At 34.1% G+C, this 20235-nt stretch overlaps 1 protein-coding gene across 1 annotated transcript; it reads left to right on the top strand.

The window, feature by feature from the left end:
* The first annotated feature begins 343 nt into the window (after window positions 1–343).
* Window positions 344–4639, top strand: LOC128547657 (hepatocyte growth factor receptor-like). Its single transcript, XM_053520706.1, has 5 exons — window positions 344–565; window positions 1849–1958; window positions 2604–2766; window positions 3095–3231; window positions 3495–4639. Exons 1-5 carry the CDS (start codon window positions 359–361, stop codon window positions 3634–3636), a joined length of 759 nt encoding a protein of 252 aa, XP_053376681.1. The 5' UTR covers window positions 344–358; the 3' UTR covers window positions 3637–4639.
* The last annotated feature ends 15596 nt before the right edge of the window (window positions 4640–20235 follow it).

Below are 20235 nucleotides of genomic sequence, written 5' to 3' on the forward strand. Positions count from 1 at the left end.
GGCCTGCACTGGTCGCAATGGACAGAATCACTTGCCGGCAACGGGCTAAAGGTTAGCAACCATCAAGTTGTAGCTTTTCAAAACAAATAATTATTCATTTTATGCATTGTCCAGAACTAATCTAAGAATTGTTTAAGAATACAAAAGTTCAAATGTTCTGTCATCTATTCAAACTCTTAACATTAAAAGACGATATTCTGCTGATTTTTTGACGTTTCGAAAACAAAACATTAAATTTGACACTGCACGTAAAATACTTCATGCTTACACTGTAAAGAAGATACCTCGTGTTTACAGTTTTGAGAAAAATACTACGTTTTCAAGAATTTCTTTATTTTAAGTTTATAACAAAGGTAAAATGAAACACGAATATTTTTCAGGAAACAACCCCAAAGACCTAGATGTGAACATGTTTTTGAAAGAAGCTTTGCTAATGAAGGATTTTCATCATAACAATGTTATGGAGCTGATAGGGATCTGTCTTGGAGTTGACAAACTTCCGCTTGTCGTGCTGCCTTTCATGAGGAAGGGAGATGTACTGTCTTACATCAGGGACGTCAATAATGTGAGATATATTCAAACTTTGGTAAAGGATGAAGACCTGTGAGGAACATTTAAATGTATTAGAACTATTTTTTTAAACATGCCAGTTGAGTGGAAGAGGTTAAACTACCTTTCGTACTACATAAATGAAGATTTACTTTTACAAGGAGTATTAGTATGTCTGTAATTCGATGGTAAAATTCAACAACAACACGTGAATATTTATCTTTTATCAACTTTTCGGCGCTTACGCCTTCATCAGGATAAATACTTAATAAAACAACGGACGTGACATCATGAAGTAAACGTTACGTTGAATGGCGGAAAAAAACATATACTGTTTTTTTTAGCAAGTTTAGTACATTACGGATATAAGAATACAGGATTTCCTATAGCAGTATATATAAAAAACCATAAATAGGAAAAAACGCAATAGTACTAAACAAACACATATACATGTAAAATTCATTACACATTTAACAATGTTTTTGTATTAAGTCCATCAGGATTGAGTGTTTTTAACTTATGAATCCAGAATGTTTCCTTGCATAACCGGTTAATTTGATTATTTACCACATCAATAGGCATAAATGTGAAGTCAATACTATGGTCATCTTGATCAGCAACCAACGTGGAATATGCAGGATCTGTAAAATTAGATATGTCAAATTTATGGCTATTCATACGCCGTGAAACCGGTTGCATAGTCTGTCCAACATATTGCATATTGCATCTTTTACAAGTTATTAAGTATACAACATCTTTAGATTGACAGTTTGTATCATATCGTAAAGAAAATGTTTCTCCTGTAACTGTACTGCTAAATGAGAATCCAGAGTTGATTCGTAGACAGTGGGAACATCGTTTCCTGTTACATTTCTGCGTGATGTATGTTTCAGTGTTCAATTTGAAGTCCGAACTTACTAAGTAGTCGCTTAAATTTCTTGTACGTCTGTACGCCACTATAGGTTTGTATTCGTCATGAACAAATTTAACATTTGTATTCTTTGCAATGTTCAGGAGATCCCAATACTTGTGAATTGTTCCACCTATAGTTTTTTATGCCTGTAATTGAAATCCACTTCATTAACTAATTAATTAATTAGTCAATTAATCTACTCTCGTCTTAAGATGTCCATATTTTATAAATAAAGATTGGCACTCATTATTACGCAATGGTGTAGAACCAAATTAAGTCCAGTAAAACCTGACAATGTCATAATCTAAAGACTTGTTCTGTTACTTGTTACTTAATGTAATAAATTGTTAAATTTAATAGACTGCTAATTCGCTTTAAATTCGCAGCAACCTACAGTGAAGGAGCTGGTAGTGTTTGGAGTAGATATTGCAAATGGAATGCATTATCTCTCGCAACTGAAATTCATCCACCGCGACCTAGCTGCAAGAAATTGTATGTAAGTAAAGCCATTATTAGCAATGTTTTCCCCTGATTTGCCATAACAAATTGTCGTAGCATCGTTTCTGGATAATATAGACCATGCCCTGTGTTTGTGCTGAAAACGAATCTTGTCGAAATCTCGTTATATTCTCTGTTGAAAGTGAGTCTAAATAAAATAGTATATTGAACAAAATGTCAAATTTAGACCTTGTCATGAAATAGGCCATGTTGTGTAAATGTGTGCAAAACATAATCTTAGTACACAAGAGATAGCTCCTGTATTATGTACTTGCATCAATGTTTGGCTGAGACGGAAAGGGTATGATTCACATTGAGTAAGTCTTTGAACCCCTAGAATGCATCTAAGCAAAATAATAGCAGACTTGATTTGACTGAGTCTGTTCTTAAAAGGAAATGAATGTGCACCTCCTGGTACCGCTTAAGCCGAATTTTATTGAATAGATACATTGGATGAACTATATGGTCCAAAATGAACGGAATACTAAAAAAGTATTGGAAGGTCTTTTTTTTCAATGGCCGCGAAAGTGCACTTTAAACTGTTGTATTTAGAGGTAGAATTAGTTCTGAAACAGAGAAATGAAATGAGGCGCAACGAAGAAACATTAAATTACAATCAAACTACATATACAAAATGTTATAGGATCGACGATAACATGAGGGTAAAGGTAGCAGATTTTGGCTTGTCACGTGACGTATATGAGAAAGAATACTACAGTTCTTGTGACAAAAAGGCGCAACTTCCGGTTAAATGGATGAGTCCAGAAAGTCTAGAGTTTGGGCTGTTCACACACAAGTCGGACGTGGTAAGTTATACAAACAATATTTCGCACGACTTTTGTCTTAATTCTGGTGGATGCTAAAACAACAATGTCTGTAAACTGTAAAATCTTGTGTATTCCTAACTATCGTTCATAACTTCAAAATATAAATATTCGCCTGGTGAAGTCGCAGTTATAACGCCCACTTTATCATTTCACTTTTGAATAAAATACTCTGCTTGATATATGATAATGTAGCTGTTGGTAAACTATTATTTCTTTCCCTTTTTTGAACGATTTACTTTCGATGACAGTATGAAACTTGCCTGAATGTAGTAGTAACAAACTCCTCGTGCTTAACAATGTATTACAGTGGTCATTCGGTGTGGTTCTATGGGAGCTTCTGACCAGAGGTGTGAACCCTTACCCAACAGTAGATAACTGGGATATTCTGAGGTACCTTAAAGCAGGCAGAAGACTGTACAAACCTGACTTTTGTCCTGATGAAATGTAAGTTAACCCAACATTAACATTAACTTATTTACCAGTATCATTTGTCAGTTTTTGATATTTTGTTCATTAAATACATTTTTGTTTTTGTATTTTAATCGGTTATAAAGGTTTAAAAATAGCTGAATTTATTTTCATATTATATAAAAATCACATAAAAAAGCTCTTCTGTACAAATTTATATTTGATAGTTTTCCTGGGTACTAAGACCCATTTTGAATACTACTTTCAACAGGTAGAGCTAACCTCTAATTGTTTTAAAGGTATCGCATTATGCAGCAATGTTGGAATTGGAATCCAGATGAAAGGCCATTGTTTGGTGATCTGACCATCAAAATCCCCGAGTTACTCAGGAACCTAGAGAGAGCATCTGAGAAACGAAAACAACTAGAAACAAGCTACTGAACACATATTCCTACAGAAAGTAGTTGTCATATGTATATATTGTAGAAATATGGGAACACTTCTTCCGGCAAAATTGTCATTTTTCTTTTCTTTACATCTGTAATGGTGATTAAATTGGTCTGAACATATCAATAATGTGGCTGATACTTTAAAGAATGACAAAGGACATTTATTTAAATTCCTAGAATATGTGTCTATTCATTTGAATTTTAAATGTATAACTTCAAAATCATTCAACAACATTCTACTTACATTTTTGGAAAGGAAATGTATTATTGATTTAGTATATTAGGAAACACAATTTTATATTAGAATTGTTTATTTTGTTGTTTGTTTTATTTTGCAAACACAGGCTATGAATGTAAATATATATATACTTTTTATTTTGTGACAAAAGAATATCATAGACAGAAACTATTTTTGGATATTACATGGAAGGAAAGTCTCCACAGCTTTTATAAATACTTCCTAAAATAGTGAAAAGTAGGAATTTAATAGAAAGTTTGCCTACAAATCTGAAAGACATTTATTTCAAAACTTAAACTTAGTTCAATTTTAATACAGTCATTCTGATTCCTTAATTCTGTTGCGTATTTTTCAGTGCAAATATATGAGTGAATCCCTACAAAATCATAAGTTTAAAAATATGAGTAACAGCTGAATGTCACATACACGTTATTTATGAACATAGGCCTGATATCTGTTGATATTGTTTCCTTTACATGAACTGTACATGTAACTTAAGATATACGAGGACCTCGTATGATATTAGGTGTTTACTGTCAAGCTTGCACATTTTGAAAACAACAGTTTTTAGCTCAACTGAGCACGAAGTGCTCATAGTCATGTTTCAAAATCTAAAGATGTCAGTCCTCCTTTCGTCCGTCGTTCTCTTATGTCTTTAAAGAACCCGCCCTAAACTACCTTGCCAACTTCAACCAAACTTTAAAGGAGTAATCCTTTTATTTATTTATTTATTCATTTGGATTTTATGGCGCACCAATACAGTATAGGTTATATGGCGCCAAACAGGACTACAAATTTTGGTTCCACATCTCATTTACATCGAAATAAAAACATGAGGTATGGAATAATCCTTTTACCTCATGTTTTTATTTCGATGTAAATGAGATGCGGAACCAAAATTTGTAGTCCTGTTAGGCGCCATATAACCTATACTGTATTGGTGCGCCGTAAAACCCAAATAAATAAATAAATAAAAGGATTACTCCTTTAAAGTTTGGTTGAAATGTCCCCCTTTCAGTTTCCTTTAAATCTAGGCCATTCATGCAGATTTACCTTAAAAGTCTTATCCTCAGAAATCTCTTTCGAAATAATTTAAAGTAATGTATCTTAGGTGACATTTTGTTATTTTCATTCAGCTGATTCGATTTTGTTTAAAAACATGGCCGCTAGGGCATGGGGCTTAATTGCACCACCTGGCTGTATGGAAACCTTTGAAAAGCTTCTCTTGAAGCGCCGGTCAAAATGATTTTACTGACTGAAATAGGTCTTGGGTGACCTTTTACAAACGTACATATTATTTTTAACCTAATACATAGTACTGTTGATGTCAAGTAAATGTGTTAAATTTTATTTTTATGAACTTATATAGTATTTTTTTCACACTCCTAAATATAAAATTTTGGTCTCGTATACCTTAAGTCCAATTAATAAGACATTTTGGGACTGCATGATAACTTTTGACTGTCGCTGTAAGAGGGATGACAGATATAAAGTATCACCATCTCATTAAGCCGAACGAGTATTCTAGCATACTCTTAATCATGGTCCATGAGTTGAACCATTTCGTTGTTAAAAGATGTTTATTTCATTGCTTTATTCCAGGTCTATAAGTGTCTACGTAGAACATATGGTAAGCGTATGCTTTTATTTTGGTATATCAAAGTTCTTGTGTATGACATCATATACTTTTTCTAATCGCTTTAAAAACCAATATGCTTTTATTCAACAATAAAATAAAAATAATAAATGTCATGTTCTCTTCACTCGAAAATAGTTTTAGATGGGTCTCTGTCGCCAGTAAAAATCTATCTGACCTTATTTGTTAACCCTCTCTCATGATACCGTCCACGCCATTCTAATAATAGAGAAAGGGATTTCCAATTAAGTATTCAAATAGGTAAGAAAACTTAAGCTTGTTATTTTTAAGCTTATATTTTCTACCTATAGGTACAATAGTACTAAATTGGTATTGTACTATTTAATTGACCTGTCAAAACATGTTTCTGGCTTTCATGTAAATCTTATATAAACGTGAACAGAATATAAGGAAAGCCGGGAACAAGTTTTGACAGGTCAAATAAATTGTACAATAATCAAGCAGCATATGGCGGAGAGATAGAATCTTCCTTTCATTTTTTCCCAGTTAAAGTGGCATTTTCTTGTTTTATGTAAGCCGGGGCCTGTTTTTATTTCATTATGGACAAAAAAACTAACATTTTTGTAGCATTTTCAAGGAGATTTGTTTTGAATTTAAAGAAATGATTGCGTAGTTGCGTGTTCATGAAACAGCGGTCTTGCCCAGGCGTCGTGATGCGCGGAAATCCACTACGTGGTAAATCTCCCTACGTCCTCTTGCTTGAAAACGTTGCATAAGGTTTCGACTAGGAAGGCTAGAACTGTCAACAACCCTAGCAACCTTATTCGTCGCTGTACAAGCATTAAGCATAGCAACGGCACGTTCTCGTAAATTTGATGGAACTCCAGGCATATCAAAAAAGAAGAAAACTGAATATCTTTTTTAAAATCTTTCTTAACGTTTTTTTATTTTGACAAAAAGGTCTATAAAGTCCAACTGAAAGGTTTGATTTTATAAACACAGATTATACTGGTCCGTGCATGCACGAGGAAATCGAGTTCAACGTTTTCTAATCCGTAGTCTAATCCAGTTATAATTGGTTTTATTTGACACATAATAGTTCGCCCGGACATATCGATATGTAGGCCACATGTATATTTCTTTTTCATAACATTAAAAGATATGTATAGAAATCGGAAGTTTCTTTTTTTGTTCAGTATATAAACCAGGTTTCGTGCAAAAATGCTTTTAAAATTAACACAAAATCTTGAATTTGTGTCAAATGGCGAGGTGAATAGTCGGAACTGACGGATAGATTTAAGGGTGGGGTGTGTGAAGTGGGTAGAAACAATGGGTGAAACACCGGTAGAAAACTACTAAACGGAAAACAATTCTGGTACTGCTGTTATAAATATGCGTATAATCAAATAAAAATACCCAGATGAAAAGAAAAGCTTGCAAGTTTGTATTAAAATGCTATCTTCTAAAGTATTTTAATCGTTTAGGATGAAACATTGCATTAACAAAGTTTGCGACGAAAATAGTTCACACAATGTTGTATGTAGAAATTTGCGACTTGAAACAACTTGGTTATATTTTGTACCATATATGAAATAAATATTCTGTAATTACGCCGGACATTGTAACGTATGGAAATGTAACATCCCTACGAGTTTGAAATTCAAAATCTTTAATTTCTGAACTCCTTATTATGAAATTCATTTCACAGAAATGTGTTAAGAGTGGAGGACCATCGTTTGTAAAACCTAATGTTTAGACACTTAAGAGGTACAATAATCAACAAGATTACATGGTGAAGTTTCCAGTTTCCGCGACATCAATTAGAAAAAATGACGCCATGTCATTGTTAAGGTGAAATGCGCCTAAGTTGAAGTTACTGGGTTCCGTTTCGACATTTTGTTTAATATGAAATATAGGAAATTCCTCATATAATGCTTATTTTACTTTTTGCTATTTCTGTATTTTTATCTCTGCAAATCTTCAAACAAGACCATTGACATCCATTTTTGATGAGCTATGATTTCACGTCCGTTAAACTGCTTTCGTAAATCGCTCTTTTCATTCAATAAGAATCAATTTGGTTGTTACTTATTACATTTTCATTTAAAAATCTCTTTAATCAGTGTATAATTTGTGGAGTTCATTTTAACGTTAAAGTAAAAAAAAAAACCGTTACAGTGATGTAAGAGCGACAAAACCGACATTGAGTTTTGAATAAAATGTTTGCTATAATCTTGTCCCATATAAAATCCAAACAATAAAATTGGACAAAAAAACTGACATGATGATGAAACTTTATTTTCCAATGATAGAAGGAATAAAATTAAGGGGTGATCGTGTGGCATTGGTCTGTAGATGCATCAAGTGTGGTGTGTTGTGTTTTGTGTGTTGTGTGCTAGTCACGTTCTGCTTTCAGCCTCCGCCGCTGGCTAGCCTTCTGGTGAAAAAGAAGTCGAGTCCGTAAGTTTTTCTTGCCAATACATAGCCTCCCTGCAGACAAGCCCTTTGCAGTGGCTCCCAGATGGCGCCATACTGTAACTGAGCACATTGCAGCCTCAGGCAGAACTGCAGGGGACTCGGAGAAGGTCTGCCCCTAAAAATATTGTATGTCAGGCCCATCTGTGTGTGAACACGTCCTTATGCCTATGGACAAACTCCCAGCAATGGGACAAATAGCCCCTGTGTTCCCAGGGTAGCGTACGAACTCGGAACTAAGGGTGTGGTAAAACCGACAGAAACCTAGAGAGTTGAAGGCAGAAGTGCTGGGCCATTGGCACGCACTTAACGAACAATACCACTTCGCAATATTGCTATGACAACTATCCGGTATACAGCAATGTGATGTTGAATCTCTGAGGTCCCTCCAGGGAGATTCAGTGCCGGACTCTGAACCTCGACAGAGTATACCCACAGCTTCTGGGGATCCAAACTTCAATCCACAACATGCAAAGAGAAGGAGGAACAAATCAAGGAGGGAAACTAATCAGCATCAACCTTTCAGGTTGATGCATTGGAATGTGGAGGGTGTCAACAAGAAGGCTGAACTTGAGCATATCCTCCATGACAAAGATATCAATTTATGTTGCATTCAGGAAACTCACCTGCAACCAGAGAAATCCTTTAACGTCAGAGGATACCAGTGTTTTCGCTGTGACAGAACTGGCAGACATGGCATTGGTCTGGAACAACATCAGTGTTGTCCAGACCAACATGCATATGGATGACTCCGAGTTCTGAGCCTCAGAAAAAAAGCGAGTTTAACTTGAAATTTGTGAATATGTACTCATCAAGTGACAAAGGGACAAAGTTGCAACTGACGAAACCAGGTTCAACATTGTAGGAGACTTTAACAGTCACTCACAAAGCTGGGGATATGAGCACCTGGATAAATGCGGAGAGGAGTAGAGACCTGGCAAGATGATAACCAGCTTAACCTTATCAACAAGCCGGACGACTCCCCAACGTTTTACTCCAAAAGCTGGCAAACAACGTCAACTCCTGACCTTGATATATATACTGATTACATACACGGACATGTCAAACTAGAAGTTGGTGAGCAACTAGGAGGTAACGACCATCGCCCAGTCCATCTTACTATGGACAGTATAGCCTCTACTTCACCCAACATCCCCAGATGGAACTACAAGAAGGCCAGTTGGACCTTTAATGAGAGGAAGCGGAAAACAACCCCTCAAAAGAAAGTAACCTTTCTCTACAGCGAGCCGAGACCGCATTCCACAGGCACAAACTGGAAGCACAGAGGAAGAACTGGAGAAACAAAACAGCCTCGCTCATCCTAGAGCGAGATGGTCAAAAGCTGTGGGGATTGTCGAGACAGCTGAACGATGAAAACACAGGGAGAGGCTCAACAACTTTGGAAGAGAATGGTGAAATGTTGATGGAAAAACAAGTGGCAACCACTTTCGCCTCCAACTACAAAGATGTTTCCAACATTCCCATCATTAGGGAACGGCATAGGGAAGCCAGATGAGAAAAAAAGAGAAAGGCAGACGAGTCAATTAAGTGACATCAAAATGCATGAATCAGAGCCTTAAACTACAGTAAACCTCGCTTATAATGAACAACTTGGGACCTCTAAAGTTGCTCCTTTAAACCGAGGTTCCTTATATCCGTATAGCGAACTAGTTCCTTGTAACCGAGGTTTGTATAACGAACACAATTTGTATAGTGAAAACTATTTGACTGACGTTTGAAAAGGGCTATGTGTTCACTCATTCTATGGGCCGATCATGAATCTTTGTGAGAAAGTTGCGAGTCTAATAGTAGTACCGGTCCTTTCCTGGAGAGGTGGTTAGGTAAACTGCCTGCATACATATGACTGAAACAGTGTTGAAACACGGCGTTAAACTAAGCCAAAATGTATGTCGGTAAGAATGGCCGTAATTTGTGTTGTTGTTTTTTTTTTGTCGGTTATTTCTATGCTCTTTTTAGAGAGCGCTACGTTATAACTATAAGCTGTGTTGCAGTTTCTCCCCTTACCTTGCTCGAGAACAGGCATCAATACTAATATTAATGTTCAAATTTTTATTTTTACACACATTGTCATGTACATAGACAAGGGACTCAAATCTATATAAGAAGAAACCCATTAATATAGCAAAATCTGACCAATACATACAGATTAAAGTGTAAATTATATCTATATTGTTTTCCTTTTGTCCATTTTAGCATCTGCTATAATGTTTACAATTGAAAATTTGGTAAACTGGACTGTTTGTCATTGTTAATCACACGTAATTAGTACATCTGTTTAGGATAGTTTGAGACAATAATGAACAATATCAATATCCCAAGGCTTGATGACCGTTATTGATTTTCGTTCACCATTGTGTCACATGAAATACCTAATACATGTAGCTCTCGAACAAAATCTTGACTAAATATAAGTCTATAATCGTTTAGTATTTGGTAAATGTTAATGATGATATAATATATTTTCTTTTTATTGTATCCCTGAATTAACAAACTAAAGATCAAAGTTCTAAAATAAAATATTTTGTGTTTATTCCTATACATGAAAGCGCGTGTAAGTGCCGACGTTACTCCGACGTCACCAGCGATTCTCCTGACGTTTACTGTATATAGAACCGTTTTGTCTTTATATGGAACCAACATTTCATTATATAATAGCAAAACATTTTTACATAGATTTCCCTATATAATTGCATTCAATATGTAATATATAGAACCGTTTTGTCTTTATATGGAACAAACATTTCATTATATGATAGCAAAACATTGCTATATAGATTAGATTACCCTACATATATATGCATTCAAAATGTAATAATATATATGGAACCGTTTTGTCTTTATATGGAACCAACATTTCATTATATGTTAGCAAAATATTATTATATAGATTAGATTTCCCTTTTTGTGTATTCAATATCATATGTATCATTTATTTACTGTATCTTTTTCGAATTCCATTTATTATACCTCTCTTTACCTGAGAAAGAGATATTTTGACTATCAAAAACCAAGTATATTTTAAACCTTTTTGATACGTGACATCAGCATTTTTTTATTTTCTGGTTTACGGGAGATTTTTCAAGGGTTGGTGGAAACAAATAAAAATAGCTGTCGGCCAAATAAATAAAGATAGAACGTCCAAAATGATTTTTTTTTTATTTTAGTACACCATAGAAAACAAAAGCTTGCAAGCTTAAATTGCATACACAATCACAAATGAACTATTCTGAACTGGTTTATATCTCATCATCTCAATATATTGTTGTTTTCTTTATGTGTAGCTTCATGCATAATGTCATTTTTATTTAATAAAAGAGACTTATTAACATGACAAGTATAGACTTACAAAGTCAACATGGATATGACTTTGTATTATAATTTTGTGGTTTTTTTTTTTTGTACCTATCTATTTTGTAGTAAAATAGACTTGTGGAAACATTTTTCATAATAAACTATACAGATACAACAGTTGACATAACATAAGAACATTGCATTTATGTGTATTATAAAAACATGAATAAAACTGGTATTAAAATGGAGATATGCAATGACTACTTTAGGTCTGCATCCTGCATAATGCAATTGACCTGAGACGCAGTCTTAAAAAGACGGGCATTGTCACACTAGAAAGCAAAAATTACGAATTGATAAATATTATCAACTGGCTTTTGGAATCTGATTCAGCAGTAATTTAACCAACAACATCAATATTGTTGTAGCTTTGGTTAAGTTTCAGTTGCTTGAATATTGTTTTGTATTTTGCCGACTGTCAGTGCCACATATATTGTTGCAAAAATACGACAATCCGAAATAATCTGAATTTTGGTTCAGCTAAAATGTGTACAAAATAACAACCTTTTCGGCTGATGTTCAAACAACAGTTTCTGAGAGAAGACTCTTCAATGAGGTGGGATTTATAATATTTCTCTTGGACTTAGTAAGTTATGAGTCCGAAAAACAATTTATTACTGGATATGTCATTATGTGTTCCTCAGTGTCAAAGGCACATGCGGCATACAGTGTTTCAATGTTCATCCCATACTTACTTTCAAAGGGTCTTCTTACAGATTTTATTGGTATACTTAGAGTGGACAAGAGAATATTGCTGGGAGTTTTATGTTTGATATTTATCTTTTGAGTTACGGTACCTGGCTTGAACTTTAGTCAAACTAATTTGACGCAAACCTAGAAAATATTGAGATAATCTTTTCATATGGGCAATATCTCCACTCGGTTAGATTGTCCTTCATAAATATTTAACAATCTGACAGTCCAATTATATTTTGACTAGTTTGAACTTTTTATCACATGTATCAATTATCAATTTCTGTCAGGCATTTGCAAGCAGGGGTTTTCCCCTTCATAAAAGGGGCCTTTAACAGGTCCTTTCCCCTCAGAAAAAAATCTTTTAAATCATGCAGTTTTCCCCCAAAATTGACTTTACATCAGGTTTTTTATTCCCCTTTGCCTTTGCCCATATACCGAGCTATTCCGCCCACCCACCAAATCATAGGCCTGGGCCCCTTCCCCTCCTGATAAAAAAAACCCTTGCAGTGGACATGTGTCATTAAATTTGCTTTGAACAGAACTTCTACAAATTGTGGTATTTATAGTTTTTTTTTCCTGACCCTCAAGACTTCAAAGTAAAAAGAAAAATGTATTTGCAAGTGATACTCACTTTTGCTCTTCCATTCTCTGGTTTCTTACCTTTTTATCAATTGTGGTATTTTTTCTGACAGTCCAGCATGAATTCGATCGTTGTCCAATTATAATGTACTGACAACAGATCTCGTACATGTGATACGCCTGATTTTTCAACATCTGGACAGCGTTTATAGTGTAGGTCATTTTTCGTATTTTTACGTGATTATTCCTAATGTTGAGCTTTAGCTGGTCTTTATGTCTCCAATTTGTTTACAATACTTGTTAATCTGTCAACTTATTCCAAAGATTATTTTCTGTTAACTTGTATATTTTCTTATTTTAATTTCACACATATTTTACATTCATGCAGGTCACCATTTTTCATGCGTCTGCTGATATTGATGAAACGAAAATCCCTCTACCATACAGTAAAACTTTTATTTTTATCAGTAGCAATTATGGACGGTCGGCGGGTAAAATGAAAATAAAAGTTCTGAAATTGACCTTTATTTTTATTTTGTTTTGTCAAAAAGTAGGGGCGGCGCTCACGTAAACCAGAAAATAACAAAATGCTGGCCTGACCAAGCGAAAGTGACTGCCAGGTCATGCGACCGTGATGATATTTTGAATGCCATATAAGGGCAAATAACTGCTTCAATTTTTAAGTCAAATCAAGATTGCCTCCCTTGTACACATATAGTAGTGATGGTATTATTCAATGTGTACACAGGCGATTCGGACGACAGTAACTGTCAGAAAGAAAAAGAAAAGAACTAAAAAACACTTTTAACTGTTTATGTACTTAATTTTGTTTGGTATAATAAAATGAATACATGTATCATAATGCAGCGTGTGTGACATTGATACAAAATTGAAATCGGTATATTTGGTATATATTCTTAAAACGAATAAATAACTCGAAAAAATATCTATTATGGAAAGAAATAGTTAAGAAGTCAATCAGCCTTGAATTGAATCTAGAGGTTTGTGTCCGCGCAGCTTGTGATGCGAGCCTTAATAAATTCTATCAGATAGAAAATGAAATAATGATGCCCTGTAGCATCTGTTACTTCAGTCAGTTGTACAGAGATCACTTACCATACTGTATGATTCTGGTAATTCCACTTAGTATGTTATTTTTAAGGAAATATACAATTATCTATGTTTAATGCAAAATAGATGCTGAATGTATTGCTTAACATCTGCTTATGTATTATTCACAAAAAAGTCATATAAGATATAGTTTATGGCTAACGTTACACAAATATTTAGGTAACGTAAATTATACACGTTTCTGTGCAATAATAACCACGGGACCAGATCATTGAAATAATATCAGGATTAGTTTCGTTCGAAATGAACGATACTCGGAAAGTAAAATGTTTCAAGTCTACATTAAGACACTTACATACAATGGCGAAAAGACTCTCTTACGCTTGTTGTTGATAATTTGCACATAATTGACAGAGGCTGTTCTGACTGTCCTATGAGTACTTTAATGCATAAAGGCATGGCTATTAGCGGGTCTTATAAGTTATACAAATATGTTTCATATATGTATTTGACGATGTGTTGATTACATCCGAAAGGATGTGTTGAGTGTCAAATGTTATAATTATTATTTGTATATAGTCATTGGAGTACTGTTATTACTATTTACATCATAATATCCTACTGTTGATCTTGTATTTTGAATTTGCAAGATCATCTTATGGGAATTAATAAACGTTTAAGATTCGATTAAATACAGTATTCTTAGATTTGCTCTGCTTTTCCATTTGTCTATCTTGTTTACTTTCGTTTTGACCAGGATAGACTTCTTTTGGACCAAACACATACGCATTTATTCGGAATTAAACTTATCCCGCATCTTTTCTGATCAATTACGTTGAAGTATATTTGCTATCATTAAAATGATCATGAACACTTAGTGTTCTTGTTTTGACAATAAATGAGCCGCGCCATGGGAAAACCAACATAGTGGCTTTGCGACCAGCATGGATCAAGACCAGCCTGCGCAACCGCGCAGTCTGGTCAGGATCCATGCTGTTCGCTTTCAAAGACTACTGTAATAAGAGAAACCATTAGCGAACAGCTTCGAATACATTTTATTGAGAAACACAGGCGTAAAAGCAAGGAAATAACTTTCGTTACAAAAATAATCAGAAATGCTTTGAATAAGAGCAATTTGTATTACACTGTGTTACAAAAACAAGCACAAATGCTTTGAACAAAATTTGTTACAAGAACAGAAACTATTACATGTAAATCATAAGAGTCAAAACCTGCGGCACAGAAATAGGTATAATGCATTGCACACCATTTATTATAAATAAATACAAAACTACATTAATTGGATAAAAAGACACACATGCATAAGATAGCATAGGCAATGATAGCGCAACAATCGTTGTTTCCTAAAATGACAGAAATGAGCTAAATGACAGCACAATAGCAAAATTAATTTGATGTCAGTTGCATGTTATTCAATATTTACCCTTGCAAACAACGCATGTTACAAAATAAACAGAAATGCATTGAAGAATATTTGAATATTTGAAAGACACTAAAAATTTCATCAAAGCTAAGTTGTGACAGCAATAGCATTTTCATAAAAATGACAACAAATGCAACATTTGAATAACTTTTGTCTCAACAGATAGATACAAAGGCATTGAATAATTTTTGTTTAAGATTAAACAAAACTATAAACGGTAAATCGAAAAAGCAACAACCTGTGTTACTAAAATGACGCAAATACATAGAATTACCGATAGGTACGTTGTAATGGCAACAGCATCAATGAAATAATGAAATAGAAAACAAATGCATTCAATATAAGAGCAACAACCTTTGTTACATACATAACATACAAAAATATGTTAGAAAAACAAACGTAATGATTTGCTGCTGACCTGTATGGGCAAACACTTTTGTTCATAAATGTACTGAAAACTACAGGTATACTATTAGAAGAACAAACTTTGGTACAGAGCGGAAGGCATAGAATAGTAGTAAAATCATAACAGCAACCTTTGTTACAGAAAAAGCAAAGAATATTGCAGTATTCTACGTAAATGCACTGAATTACATCAAACGTCTTTGTTACAAAATATAGACACAGATGCATTGAACAATGGACACAAATTATATTACCTTTATTTCATTGCACAAATTATAAGGTCTATAACCATTTGTTAGAAAAATGGATAAAGTTAGATCGATTGAACAGATTATTTTAGAACAAAGTCAAAAAACTGTATGGTTGTATAATGTTGCAGACATGATGCAGCTAGTAAGACAGGACCTTATGCGCTCGCTGAAGTTTTGCTAGCATTTCGTGTCGTTTGCTACTCTTCAACATATCTGAAAGGACAAGAAGACTGTAAAAATGGACCAGTGAAGACCCTTGCGGTTTCTCCGATAGGAAATGTCTTTGTTGCTACTGGTAGCAACATTCGCCAGTTCCAAAACAATAGTATTTCACCGGACGATTTACAATCTGAAATTGGCATAACCGGAGAGATTTCAATTTTCAAGCTTTTTAAATACCTAGGCGAAGAATACTTATTGCAATGCAATTATACGTCATGTATCACATACAATACCTCTAATATTTCACAGTTCAGACCAGTTAAAACATTCGGTGAGAGTTTGGAGGGATCTTCTTTAGGGGGAAAGCATCCGGCGCAAGTTGTCTTTGTACCTTGCCCAGAGTCTGAAATATCATGTCGTCTTTATTTAGCTATAAGTGGCAGCAGAGATGTGGAAACATTTTCGGAGCGTGTATTGTATAAGGCCGATGGTGAGTTAAATATATACTATAGAAACGAGAACGTAAGACATCATCACATTAAATCAAAACTGGGTCAAAAATTTGAATTCATATATTCATTTTATTCAAGAAAGGGCTTCGTTTACTTTCTGAGGAACACATTGACTTCAGACGGAAGAAGAGTAGCATACATTAGTCAAATGTGTTCAAATAGAACGGGTCGTGATTACTTCCGGTCATATATGGAGAGCAAGCTAAAAAGCAATGATTATACAACCCTGATAGCGGTATTCCATGTCCAGACCCAAACGGAAGATTTTCTTCTAGCATCTTTTAGCGGATCGCAAATGAAATATCCTGTTTCTATCTTGTGTAAATTTTCAATGAACGCCGTAAAGGAATACTTTGAGGATGAACAGCGGGATTGTTTTGACGGAAAGAAAGGCAGTTTTCCGAGTTGGATACAGCCACCTGGAGAATCATGCGTCAAAAAAGTGGTAAAAAATCCTTTTTAGACCAAAAGCGCATTCAATTTTTTACTTGAGCTATAATGTTTTGTACACCGATAACATTCAGTACTAATCATTGTGACTTTTTTCTACAGTTAGGTTTCAGAAAATATAAATATTTAATTAGTGTTGTTGATATTTTCTTAAAGGTTTATTATACTATTGTTAAAAGTGTTAAAATATCATGAAAAAAAATGACATTATCTGTGTCATTTTTTATGTCTTTTGTAGAATCCCAGTTTCCTTATGTATTTATTTTTGACAGTTAAACGTAATGTTTGATGACATGTTGTCTCTTAGCACAGGCAATTTTACACGTGTCTTATAAATAAGTGATCTTAATTTGTAAGTGACTTTGAGCGTATGTTTTAGTGGATTGCATGGTCTCATTTTCGATCTAATAGATCGTACTTTGTAAAAATGACAGAAAATGCTTATCAGACACTATGAACATGAAATCTTTTCAGGACTTAATTAATATCGAGTGTGGTTATACGGACAAGAACACGCGCATTGTTTTTGATGGTTCGTTAAAAAACACCGATAAGTCAGTCCTTTCTAAACCCTCAGAGAAGATCACATCAGTTGTAGTTACACCCTACGAAAACATCTTCGTCGTATATCTTGGGACCGACTCTGGAATTTTGGAAAAGGTAATTAAAAACATACTTTTCTACCATAAATATGCAAGCGCACCACATTAACCAAATTCCCAAATTTACCATTAAACTAATATAGTAATTTTAAACTTTTACCAAAGCATTACACAAAATGCATAGAACGATGTGAATTTGCTTTCAGATTTATTTCCAGTAATTTCTTACATACAGTTTCGACAGAGTTTATATAAATATATTGCTTATATAAATCATCTAAATGACTAATATCTGTTTCTTTATTTAGATTTTATTCAACTCCACTTTTGGAAATTCGGTCACGGTTTTCGATCATATGTCTCCAAAGGTAATGGACAAATCAGAAGCTTGACTTTAAGCAATGACGGAAGCAGTTTGTTTTACATTGGAGACACACAAGTTAGTATACGTACACTTTGCTCGTTCCTTGGAAACGGAAGTAAATTTCGCGTATGCACACTCTACGTAGGCTACGTATTGACCAAACAGATTGAAATGTGACTTAACTTAAACGAGTCTGTGTTACAAGACGTAGCTGACCAAAATGTTCCTTCTAGCACTAATGGAATGATTTGTCTTTAAAGAAAATCTGATTTTATCATATTACAGATGTTTCATATAAGGGTGAAGAAAGTCTTGTTCGTTTATTTTATATTTAATATTAAAATCTTTGAAATTCTGTGCAGAAGTAGCGCTTTCCTGTATGTTTTTGTCACGTGATTCCCACAAGCCCCTGCATATAATATACACAAACATATTTCACATATTCATTTACAAAACGCGAGAAAAGGGTCTAGACAGGTTGGAAGAATGAAAAGAAGCATTTGCAAACCTGAACGTCAACATTTCCAACTGCACAGATTATATCTGAAGCTATAAAACATCATGTAGGTAACCAGCGCCCTACTCGTATTCGGATGCATTTGACAGTACCCTTGTATCCATTACCTACTTAGCCAAGTGTGAAATGTTATCAATAAGTGTTCCTTCTCAATCGAAGGAACAATAAGAAATTACCAGTGCAGGACAAAGAATAATATACGTAATCCTTTGCACTTCGATAAGTGCTTTGATAACGTTGTTAGTGTTTTCTGGAAATCGCCCTGTTTAAAAATGAGTTCCATCCTTTCATACCTTCTCTTTAAATTCTCTAACTCTTTCATTATACCAGTAAACATATTTTATAATAACTTCTGAACCGAAGAACAAAACAGAAAAATCAAGGAAGAATATCCAACAGGGAAAGCCGTGTTCTAAAAACGTAGACTCCCCAAACGCGCACACGATCAACACAGCAAACACACAAGGACAAAACAAACAAACAAAGGAACACAGTGGGGCACCGCCTTTGAACGGTCTGTGGCAAAACCACCTCTGGGGAGTTTAAACCGGTTTATGGTGCACCTATCCTCACTCTTACCCCCACCATGTTCCAAAATCACAGGACAGTGTAAATAAAAGTTATCCCCGCCAGGTGAAACCCTAACATATGCAAAGGCAACAGAAGGCATGTAATGTAAAACACAAAAATGCTCTTGTATATATATATATAAATACAATTCTTAAGAACCTAAAACGCATGTACTCAATGCCTTTGCAGAAGACAGTGCAACAAGTGAAACACCCATAAGGGCCCGACGAAGTCCCATTTTACCTTTTTGCCAAGTACTTTTATTTGCATTTTACGTTTAAAGTAAGGGAAAAAAATAAATAAGTGAACACTTGAAGAAAAATATTTCCATACTATTACAACTATATAATGAACATTCGACACTATTACAACTATAAAATGAGCATTTCAAACTATTACAACTATATAATCAACATTATATACTTTTAGAACTATATAATGAACATTCGACACTATTTAAACTATATAATGAACATTCCATACTATTACAACTATATCTTGAACATTCCGTACTATTACAACTACATAATGAACATTCCACACTATTACATTATAGAATGAGCATTCCACACTATTACAACAATATAATGGGAATTCCACACTATTACAACTATATAATGAGCATTCACACAATTACAACTATATTATGAACATGCTACACTATGACAACTATATGAGCATTACACACTATTACAACTATATAATGAACATTCCATACTATTACAGCTATATCATAAACATTCCATACTATTAGAACTATATAATGAGCATTCCACACTATCACAGCTATATTATGAACATTCCATACTATTACAACTATATCATGAACGTTCCATACTTTTACAACTATATAATGAGGATTCCAAACTATTACAACAACATAATGAGCATTCCACACTACTTCAACTATATGATGAACCTTCCACACCATTGCAATTATATAATGAACATTCCATACTATTACAACTACATCAAGAATACTCTATACTATTATAACTATATAATGAGAATTGCACACTATTACAATTATGTCATGAATATTCCTATTACAACTATATAATGAACATTCCGCACTATTACAACTATATCATGAAGATTCTACACTATTACAACTATATAATGAGCATTCCACACTATCGCAACTATATAATGAACATTCAATACTATTACAACTATTTCATGAACATTCCACATTATTACAAGTATATACTGAACATTACAAACTATTACAGTTATATCATAAACATTCCACATTTTTAAAACTATATAAATAGCATTCCACACTA

This window comes from Mercenaria mercenaria, chromosome 13 (genome assembly GCF_021730395.1).
Source record: "Mercenaria mercenaria strain notata chromosome 13, MADL_Memer_1, whole genome shotgun sequence".
NCBI lineage: Eukaryota > Metazoa > Mollusca > Bivalvia > Venerida > Veneridae > Mercenaria > Mercenaria mercenaria.